Source organism: Drosophila montana, unplaced genomic scaffold, assembly GCF_035044405.1.
Source record: "Drosophila montana isolate Dmon_TW-CO22-7 unplaced genomic scaffold, ASM3504440v1 contig_2583_1, whole genome shotgun sequence".
NCBI classification, from domain to species: Eukaryota; Metazoa; Arthropoda; class Insecta; order Diptera; family Drosophilidae; genus Drosophila; species Drosophila montana.
Genome location: NW_026997446.1, coordinates 94,579 through 106,012, shown reverse-complemented (window position 1 = coordinate 106,012; position 11,434 = coordinate 94,579). Strand labels below are relative to the sequence as shown.

At 42.4% G+C, this 11,434-nt stretch overlaps 1 protein-coding gene across 1 annotated transcript; it reads right to left on the bottom strand.

Annotated features, from left to right (window-relative positions):
• Positions 1–1,586: 1,586 nt before the first annotated feature.
• LOC135429043 (MIT domain-containing protein 1) lies at positions 1,587–2,657 on the bottom strand. The gene is made up of 3 exons (XM_064683210.1): positions 2,151–2,657; positions 1,895–2,094; positions 1,587–1,841 (listed from the first exon to the last, which is right to left on the bottom strand). The coding sequence occupies exons 1-3, from the start codon at positions 2,514–2,516 to the stop codon at positions 1,688–1,690; spliced, it is 720 nt and encodes a 239-aa protein (XP_064539280.1). The 5' UTR covers positions 2,517–2,657; the 3' UTR covers positions 1,587–1,687.
• Positions 2,658–11,434: the final 8,777 nt, after the last annotated feature.

Here is an 11,434-nt window from a genome sequence, read left to right as displayed (position 1 = left end):
AGCTGCCATAGGAACGGTCGGACGAAAATTGAGTTGTTGTATGGAAAACTTTTTTGTTTTTCCAGATATGTTGACCAAACTTGGCATTTATAAGTTTCACTATGCTCCCTTCATTTATGCAAAATCTTGTTGACCTCGGACCACTTCATCATATAGCTGCCATAGGACCGCTCGGTCGTAGGTTCTCGTATGAAAAACAAGAGGGTTGTTTTCTCGGGAGAAAACTTTTTCAAAGACAAAAAAATTTGCCAAGGCATAGCCCAGCCCATATTTATTCTTTTTATCTCTAATAAGACATTGTAACTATGACATTTTGTTTAGAAGTTTGTACAAAATTCATAATATCTCAATAATTTGAACTAATTAAACGTGCTTTACGTTCATTAAGTATGTTGCCGGATGTTAGCTGGAATGCAAAGTATTTGCTTGGCAAAAGTTTTAAACTATTCGCGTCTTTTCAAAATGAATTCAACAGGAATCTGGGGAACTGCCTTTATAGCATAATATATTATTATCTCAATATAACAATCAATATGTAAAAACATTGCAACTGTTACTCGACTTTAAAGCTTGTACTCTTCGTATTTGGAACTGTCTCTAGTCTATATTTGAATGGATGTAGTTACAGATTTCCTTTTTGGCAGCAACTGAACCATCTAATTGTCAGGTTAGGCCACAAGAGCGCCGAAAATCCTAGGCCGTAGCCTTACGCAATTTGGGAATGCTTTCTCGCTTGTTTCTCTTGTTGCTTGTTTAGATGATCCCAGCAATGAATAGCCAGCTTAGCCCAAATGGAAGCCCAGTCACAATTTCAGTTGCAAACCAAAATTAGGGGTGGCAAAAACTGTGGTGGGCGTGGGCGTGGGAGGGGGCTTCGGTTTTGGCTTGACAGTCGCATTAGTGTGCCCTTCTTACGCGCCATAAAATTTAAAAGCGAGCAAAGCATTTTAGCTCTGGTGCAATTTATTAGGCCGGCTCATCGCGGCGCGTAACAATTGCCTTCATCTGTTGATAAATCCTTGGCATGCCACCAAGTAAATTGAAAATATATTGTCTGTGTTTCTCTATGTGTGTGTGTTTCTGTGTGGCCCCCTCCAAAAGGTGGACCCTGTTTTTGGCCAGGCTGAATGAGAATGTGCAGCCAACTGTGGCGCAGTTCTAATTATCCACGCACACATGTCTTTGCCATCTGAGGAGAGTGCGAGGCGGAGACGTTGAGCTTGGGTGGCTTTAAGCTGTGCTCTGGCAACTGGTTAAGGACACAGCGACGACTCCTGCTGGTGCCGTTGAGGTATCGAGCGCGCTTCCGCTTCTGTCTTTTATGCAACTGCATTGGCCGCCCGCTGGCATTTAAAACAGCAGCCAACAGACAGAAGCCGGCTTCCAGCCAGAGCTCACCAGCTGTGCAGCTGCCTCCGCATCCGAAGTGGCATGAAAGTTATGAATTTTAAACATTTTGTGCCAGCAAAAAAACGCAAAAAAAACAACGTCCCTGCAGCCATATTCATATATTCTTCGTGCGAGTGTCTTCGCGACTGCAAAATTTATAGCACACCGAAAAATCTCCAGCTCTGGTCTGGGCGGTATAAAAAGCTGAAAAACTTTATTATTAAATTTAAAGGTAAAACTCACACAAAAATACTTTTGACTTTTCTAACTGCTTCTTGGAATCGATTGTCTCTCTTATTTAATTGGGAATGCGCGAAGTTCGCCAAATGTCGACATCTGTCTGCAGGCATTTTCTATACTTGTAGTTTGTCAGACCGATGGAGTACATGGGATTGGATGCCTTATAAAAGTGCAGTCCTCGTCCAATTTTGATAATATAACCATTGCTCAGGCTAAAAACAGAACAGATTAGATAAGATACTATATGTTAGCTAATATGGCTTACAATATTTTGCGATCGTGCAATGTGTCTTCGAACTTGATGTAGAAGGAGATCTGTCGGCGCTCCAGATCCGCCTTGATCTGGCCTATGTTTGTTGATTGCTGGTCCACATTTGCGGCATCTTTTTTGGTTACCAATCGAACGTATTTCAATTGCTTGCAATTTGTCACAGCCAGCTCCAAGAAGCGTACAAGATTTTGGTACTGCAACAAAGGGTTTTAATATTAGATCTTGTTGTTTCTTAAGCCGTAACACTTACTTGATAGTTTTGGCTTAAGTAGGGCTCCTCGAGCATAATCTCTGTGGTCTGATCGTTCATATATTTGCCAAATATCTGATCATAATCGTATCCCGTGTCGTTCTCCTCGATCGACAAATGGGTTACGACTTCGCCCAGCATCAGTTGGCCATTGACGCGTGCCTTGATGGCATCTGCGCGATCCATATACTCTTTGATTCTAGTTAGAAAACCTTTGCGCTTCACCTCATCCGGCTCGGTGCTGACGAAAGTCATCAACTGGGCAATTCCATCTTGATAAAGCGTTTGCGCCTCCAAAATTCGTCCGCTCTGATCGCACTCGACTGCGCGTATTAACAGCGCCTTTGCTTGCAGTGCAGCGCTCATCTTAATCAGTCCAACTAGCTTAGTTCATTCCCAAGTGTTGCACTATATAGTTTAATTAAATCTAACCAATTTGGATGCACTTAAAATTTTCGCATTTAAGACAAATAAAGCTAAAACTGTTTTGGGCTGCAGTCAGCTGTTCAGTGTGGCTGCATTCGACTTTATTTAAAATACCGAATGCAGAAAATACCGAGTGCACAAGAAAGTGATAATGTAATTATATATTTAACTTTATAATGAACATTAAGAATAGTAATTATAAGAATATAAAATACCTGTGAATTTAAAAGGATTTATTATCATGTTCCGATTTAATGCAACAATCGTAGCCAACAGATATACTAAATAACAAATCGCTTAAACGAAATTTTAAATACCGGAAACGGTCAGTGTCTGTCGAAAGTGGTTTGTTGCGGAAACGATAATCGGGCACTTTGTTGGCCGTTGGCATTTGAATTTGAATGGGTAGTTCGCATTGCCATCAATGTAACCACTCCAATGTCATAAATATTCGCTTTTCGTTTTATGTTTATGCCACTTACAAGCAATTACCTGAAAACGAAAGCGTTTTATCGTCAGCCAGCAGCCGTATCCCTGTCGACCTCTTTGTCGTGTCAACGGACACTGGACACTCGTAAAGAAATTGAATTTCACTAAGCCAAATATTAATTTATTTGTGTTTTCATTTCTTGCGCATTGGCAGGTGATTGACCACAGGGGGGGAGGAAGTGAAGCTGCTGCGGGCATCCAATCGAAATTGAACTGGTCCCCGCCCAGTTTTTTTTTTGGGTGACTCCTGTCCAGTTCGTTTATTTGTGCCATAAATTTTAAGCCATTTGGGAGCTGTGAGAGCGACGCATTTTAAATGTTTTCATACCCTGTAACATTGCACTGACAAATTTGAGTAACAGACGAAAGGACACGTGATTGATGCTTTCAATAGTTGGTATGAATTTTAAACTTGTTAACTTATTCTACGGAAATATGTTTCGGCTATATTTTGAACCTTTCTTTTTTTGAAATTTCTCTCATCATTTGGATTATAAAACATTTTGTGGGGGTTTCGAAAACACAAAAGGACCTCAGCTATGATAAGTCTTACTGTCAAGGAATGTTGTAAAAAGTATTAAAAATATTCCAAAGAATATAATCCTTAAGATTTGAATCTCAAATAACTTGGCCAAAACTGAACTGAATCTTACGACTTTTGGAATTTCGGTCAGGTTTTGACGTTAACCTCGAAAATTTGTTGAATTCTTCTTACAAAAATATTTATTTGTAAAGTTTAAGATAAGATTATTGGTAAGGCTTTCTTATTTTTTTTTCGATTTTTCTGAACTATCTTTTTTTGAATTAACGTTTTGTTCAAACATTATTCGAATTCTTTTTACAAAAATATATGTTTGTGAAATTAAAGATAATATTCTTGGTATATATATTTTTTCGATTATGCTTCGTTTTTTTGGCATTTTTTTGTTCGTTTATTAAATGTTAAATTTGCATGCAGTTTTTCGATCTTTGGGGCCAAGGAGAAAGTCTAGTTTTGCCTACTCCCAGTCAGTTGGCACGCTCGACTAACTTTTCTTTGGAATTAACCGAATTGTATCTTGTAAAACACAAAAATTCAAGAGGGCTAAAGCCGAAGCTGTTCAGGCTTCAAGCCTACAGCTTCTTCACATGTCATCCAATAATGCCCTGTGATGTGCGAAGCCACTTGCCATGCGATGGGGGATGGGAAGGGGGGGGGGGGGGTCGCGTCTTTCCTCTCTCCCTCTCTCTCTCTCTCTCTCTCTCACTCTCTCTCAGTTCGGGCAGGGGCAATGGTTAGCTCATATTACGGGTATCTTGGCGCCAGCTTTTTATCGACGATTATTTTCCTTCAACTTCTGTGTGTTTGTGTGTGTGTGTGTGTGTGCGTTCAATATTTGCTTGCTACTGCTACAATTCGCTCTCTCTCTCTCGCTCTCGCTCTCTCTCATTCTGAGTGTGCTTCCTTTTCGTCTGTTTTTTTTTCCGCCACTTTTGCAGCCTTTCTCGTTGATTTTTATTTGTTTCTCTTTCAATTTATTTTGCCATTTCGTTTTCCTTTCTGCTGTCATTGTTGTTGTTGCCATTTTCATCGCTTTTATTACAAATACAAGCAACGCACACACACACAGACACATATACAGCGAGACATGTGTGTAGCTCTAACATTGGGTGTCCTTCACAGCCGCTGTGCGTGTCGTTCTCTCTGGCTATGCGTGTGCGTGTGTGTGTGTGTGCGCGTGTGTCTATCTGTGTGTGTGTGTGTGTGTAAGTCTGTTTGTTTGCTGCTAAATGTGCGCTCAGTCCGCCACTCATTTATGTCGTCGACGCCCCCGCCCCTTCCCCCCACCCCACTCCCCCTCCTTGAAGCTTGTTCGTTAACGTTCAGTTTTCCACTTGATGCTATTTATGTTTGCCTCCATTTTTCAAGAAGGATCAAAATTTATATTGGCTAAAAAGTCCCTCGAGAGCTTTCTCAGCTCTCCACACACACACACACACACACATTTACAGATGTAACAAATTGTAACACAATCGTAACTGTTTATTCTAGGGTTTTCGCCAGCCCAAATCATAACCTCATGAACTCTCTCTCGCTGAGCCGTCCCCCCCTCCCCCTGGTCCAGGACACTTGTTCCTGCTCGATGCGAGCAATTGAATTGAGCTGCAATTGTTTTGATTTTTGGCCCCCAAGGCTTCTTCGTTTTATCACAGAGCCAGACCCATCGACATCTACACGTATCCTTAAATTCGGCCCATATCCTGGCCCTGGCCCCGGCCCTGGCCATATATGAGCTCTTTCGCATTTATCGCCACACTTTCGTCAAGTGTGCGAGAAATGTAATAAACAATTCGCCAGCATCTCAATTTATGTTGGTCGCCTTTAAAGGTAATTCCTGCTCCTGTTCCTGCTCCTGTTTCTGCTCCTGTTCCAGCTCCACGTCTTGGCCTTTGTCTCCCTTTTGTTGCGCGTCAGTTTCCAAATTAAGCACACAAATTGATGATGTTAACAATGACGATACGAAAATTGACTAGCTGCATGACTGGCAAACAAGTTTTTGGCGGCCAAGCGAAACGCACAGAACGCGGCGCCTAGAGATGACCGCAACCGAGGCTCCTAACTTATTCGAACAGGCACGAAAAAAATACAGCAAAGCAATTTTTATACAACATATTCATATATACTACATTTCTACATATTTTTAGATATTACCTTTCCACTAAGTACACACGCGTGGAAAATTGAAAACTACCTAAATTTATCTCCACTTCTATTTAAAAATATGTTTTAAGTACATCAAATATAGAAGCAAGTGTTGGAATCCACGCTTTCCCATGTTAGTCTTGCGGTGAGAATCTTGAAGCTGAAGAATTAACTTTCGTTTATTAAACTTTTGATCCGCATTTGCTACCCAAGAACGTATCGAATAAATTCTCACAAAGATCTTTGAAAATGAATTTGATCGGAATTCATACGAACGTTTTTCACGACTTTTCCACACATGCGGGTGGAATTAGCCGAAATCCCGACCTTCATCACATAAGGTAACTACAGGGAAAATTTCCTAGTCTTCTGGCTCTTACGGTTTGGGCTGTGCGTTGATCAATCAGTCAGTCAGTCAGTCAGTTAGTCAGTCAGTTAGTTAGTCAGTCAATCAGTCAGTTAGTCAATCAGTCTGTCAGTCAATCATTCAGTCAGTCAGTCAATCATTCAGTCAGTCAGTCAGTCAGTCTGTCAGTCCGTCAGTCCGTCAGTCAGTCAGTCAATCAGTCAATCAGTCAATCAGTCAGTCAGTCAGTCAGTCAGTCAGTCAGTCAGTCAGCCAGTCAGTCAGTCAGTCAGTCAATCAGTTACTCAGTCAGTCTGTCAGTCAATCAGTCAGTCAATCATTCAGTTTGTCAGTCAGTCAGTCAATCATTCAGTCAATCATTCAGTCAGTCAGTCAGGACAAACAGTTTTATAAATAGAGATGAACCATTGTTTATTTTTTAAATTTATCAGGAATCTTACCTGATGTTAAGGAAAACCCTTCTCTCCTCGTTGATTGGGCTGAATTTAACGATTTATTAATTTGTCTAATGTCTGCGGAAGTCTTAAAAAAATAAGTTTTTTTCAATAGCTTAGAAAATAAATCTCGAATTGAAGGTAAAACATGCAAAATATTGAATGAGTTTAAGTCAAAAGTTATACCTGGTCTGACTTTAGAGAACGACCTTTCCAAGTTAGAAGGGCTTGAACGGACCCAAACGGAGGAGTCATAAAATAGAGTTTAGCCAGCACAAATCCGTCGTGACACGAAAAGAAAGCACGGTTCACGCCCATCTCTAGGCAGGAGCATAGCGAGCTGCGAAAATGGAAATGGGCATGGCCAAGGCAATGGGATTGGGATTGGGATTGGGTTTTGGGGGAATGGGGAACTATCGCAGCCATATTTCATATTTCGACCAAAATGGCTTTAATGTTTTCACATTTGCTTTGTTGGCTTTGATGGACCCCCCCCCCCCCCCCTCCCCCTTCAACTCCCCTCACAGCAGCCCGGCAGCAGCCAGTGGCTCGACAAATCAATTGAAAACTGACAGTTGTGACTAAACGGCGCATATTTCCTTGACATCTGCGTTGGAGTCTGTCTCCAGCCCAGAGAGAGAGAGTGTATATGTGTGTGCGAGTGTGTGTGCGCGTGTGTGTTTCATGCATATTTCTGTATTGGATTTCAGTCCATTACGCGCAGAGTTCGGGAATTGGATATTGGCTTTTATATAGATATATGTCCGGGGCCTGTTGCCTGCTGCCTGCTGTTGCGCCCCCGCCCCCTGCTCCAGCTCCAGCTGCTTCTCCAGTTTTGGCTCCGTTTTGTGCATTAACGAAGTTCACGCACGCTAGGGGCCAAGAAAATGTCAGGGGCTTGATTTATCCTGTCCAACGCTGCGTGTTTGGCCACAATCAATCGATTGTGCCGCAACCGGCGGCTGTTTGTAACTGTCGTTCAGGGCGTGCCTACGCACAGGACGAGCCTAGGCCTGCCTGCACCCACAAAAACAACAGCAACAATTTTGAATAGACGTCTATTCCATATACATATATAGGAAATCCAAACGGGCAACAGCTGAGCGCACAGTGTGCGATAATTAAAATCCGTTACGCGCCCTGTAATTAGTTGCATAGGCTAAACGCAGGACGAATCCTTCCAACCAGGAGCTGCTCCTGCTAGCTTTCCATATCCGGCACATGCTATCTATTTTTATGGACATGTGCGTAAGCGATCCGTGCGAAAAATGGGCGCTTCGCGGCAATTACCTTCAATCCAAAACAGCTCCGAACAGATTCATCAGCTCCGATAAGCGCCAACCCTCCAAACGATTCGAAGCTTTCCCCGCCTACGCACCTTTTGGGCGTCATGCAAATCAGCTTGGCTTGGCCAAGGACCCTCCCCCACACACACACACACGCACACACACACGTGCGTAACACCTAACCGTCCCTATATATGTATATGCTATGCGAGGGTCGTTCTAGTAGAGAATCAAGCTCTACTCGTAAGCTCAATCGAAATTAATTCCCTTAAGCTGTCCACTTCTGCAGATTTAGTCGAAACGCAACTGAATTTCGGTTTAATTGAACTTTAAATGCCCTACAAAGAGGGTACCTTAATTTTGTAACGAAACGTGCATAGGAAACGGTTAAAAAATATATACTATATTCTTCTCTAAGTCGACTGTATCTAGTTGATGAGTATCTTGATCAGGACTGGAAAAAAAATTGTCGCTGGTTCGATTAACAGTTCGAACAAACTTCTTGCCTCAAGATTAGGTTCGTGAGCCTGGTTTTCCATATTCAATAACAGTGTCCAAATGAAGAATGTTTTAATCAGGACTAGAAAAAGAATAGTCGCTGGTTCGGTTTTACGGTTCAAAGCGACTTCTAGCCTTAAGGTTAGGTTCGTGAGCCTGGTTTTCCATATTCATCGACAGTATTTAGTCGATGCATGTTTTCATCAGGACTGGAAAAAAAATAGTCGCTGGTTCGATTCACGGTTCGAACTGGCTTGCCTCAAGGTTAGGTGCGTGAGCCTGTTTTTTCACATTAATCGACAGTTTCCAGCCGCTGGACTGGAAAAAAAAATAGTCGCAGGTTCGATTGACGGTTCGAACTGGCTTACCTCAAACCATGCAACATGCAATATGTTATTTAGCACATGTTTTCTACCTCCAAAATGGGCACTTATAGTCGGCTATTTAATTGTTGGTTTATTTATTTATTTAGAATGAGAGGTTTGGCTTCTTGCTGAAATGCCCTCGCTAGCGGTGCGAGTCTATAGACCCAAAGCAGCCGGAACTGGCGAACTTTATCATTGCATTGCGAAATGTGAATCGGAACATCCGCTTCTAAATGCCAGGCACTTTTTGCCCCAGTCCCTGTCCCGCCCACCGACTAATGGTACTTAGGTAGTGCAGTGCATAGCTTTCTTATGCAATGGGGTTACTTTTGGAGTCGTTTCATACGTTGGCCGGCAGCTAAATTGAAATTGAAATAGAAATTGACCAAAGCTGCGAAAGAGAAGCCAACGCCTGCCCTGCCCTGCCGCAGCTTATGCAACGCTTATATAATTTTGCCGCCACTTTCGAGATTTATAAAAATTTCGTTGACTGTTTTTATACCCTGTAACCGTTGACAATGGATAAGAAAGGGTATACTGGTTTTGTGGACATTTATGTTGCAGGCAGAAGAATGCTGCGCCGAGCCCATAAATTATATGTATTTTTCTTATACATATATTTTACGAGTTTATCTAGTTTCGTCTGGCTGTTCGTCTGGCTTTTCGTCTGGCTTTTCGTCTGGCTGTTCGCCTGGCTGTTCGCCTGGCTGTTCGTCTGACTGTTTGTTTGCCCGTCTGTCGATCTCAGGTCCTAAGCTAGAGAGAGAGAGTTTTTTTTTAAATCGATAACTCGATAACTCACTCTGTTTGTACGAAATGGATAAGAATCGATTTTAAGATAAGGTTTTGGGAGCGTGTTTTGGAACTTACAAGAGCCAGAGCTCCCACTATGATAATATAATATAATATAAAATAAGAATGCAGAATGTATGTATCTCTATCTATAAAACTGTTTGATTGACTGACAGACTGATTGATTGACTGATTGATCAACGCCCAGCCCAACCCGTAAGAGTTAGAGTTAAGAGTTAATCGGGGTTTCGGCAAATTCCACCCGCATGTGTGGAAAAATCGCGAAAAACGATTGCTTACAATCCGATTGGCTTCAAATGCATTCCTTCTCGGTAGAAATGCAATTCAAAGATTTTATTTGGGCGAAGTTTTTGTCCGATTTGCTTCAAACTTATTTACAAAGTTCTACATAAGAACTTAATGAATACGTGTTTCAGCGATTTGGGAAATTTCACCCGCAACAGTGGTAAATTGGCGGAAAACGGTTGTATGAAAGTTTTTTATTTACCGTCCGATCGGTTTCTAAATCATTTTTGAAGATCTTTGGATGAATTTGTTTTATACGTGTCACGGGCAAAGCCGGAGTTTAACCGCTAGTATAAGACAGTTTAAATGACGGCATATCGACTCTATTGCAGGGTATCTCCTAGTCGGGCTTGCCCGACTTTTGCACTTTTGCTTGTTCTCTCTCTGGTATTGTCTTTTTATCATTGTTTTCTTTATTTTTTTTGGCTAATGTTTAAGAGCGTTTGTATTAAGCCAGCTGGACGGCGTTTCATTATCAGGGGGTGGCTGGGGGCATGGTCTGGTGGGTGTTGGGGGCATGGTCGGTGGGCATGGTCGGAGGGGGGGGGGGGCGTTTCACTAGCGACGGCGCTGAGAAGTGTGCAATGTAAATAAATGGATAGGAAGAAATCAACGTTAAAATAAATGACACTAAAACTGGAGACTCTCTTTTTTGCTTTTTTTTTTTGTTTTTCTGGCTTTATTTTGTTGTTGCTGTTGTTTTTGTTTTGCGCTCTGGCTTGCTCTTCAATTGGCTATTAAGCAAATTGATTCAGTTAAATTTATCTTAATGCAATCTCCGCTCCGTCCAAGGCAACTCGCACACCCCGCGGCCAGATAGTGCATAATTTGAAGGGCATAGTAAGGCAAGGCAACAAAAGATACACGTACTCCCAGATACTGACAGACTGACAGACCGACACATGCCAGGCCAGGCGACAAAAAGAAACCAGAAGCCCAATCCCAATCCCAGTCACAGTCACAGTCACAGTCATAGCCATGGCCGCAAACAAAGTCCCAATGCCAATAGCAATCCCGGGACCTCAATTGAGCCTAACATTTCTGGCCGCGGGGATGACAACAACAACAACAACAACAACAGCTCGGATGGAGACGACGCCCATAAACCGCTCGAAGCGTGAAAAACAAGGGTGAATGTTGGAAAGTTACAGAAAAAAAGCATTAGAAAATATATATCTGGCATGGCTTAAAAACGCGCGCTGTTGATTGTTTTGCTGGATAACGGCTGAAACCCCCTCCCCCCTCCCCTCCCCTCCTTCCTCCGTCGCTAACCGAACCCTGTTGCCAGTTTAGCCCCCAAAATTCCACTGACTTTGTGTTGTCGCCAGTTCTTCCTCCCTCCCCTCGAGGGTTGCTCATCCGCCGGCAAACTATTTGGTATATGTATGCCACTGGGCAATCTATAAGGCGGCCAGCTTCCCGGGCCGGGTAAATAAGCCATCGTCGTCTGAGGCGGACAATCTACTGGCTCGTCCCGTCGCATCGTTGATCGGGGCCATAAACAGCATTTTTCGTCCTGCGATTGCCTCATAGGCAAATCATATAAATTATGCTCAATTTTTGCTGTTTGCCTTTTAATAAGCATAAAAACTTATGATATGTGAAAATGTGCTCAACAAACAACAACAACAGCAACAA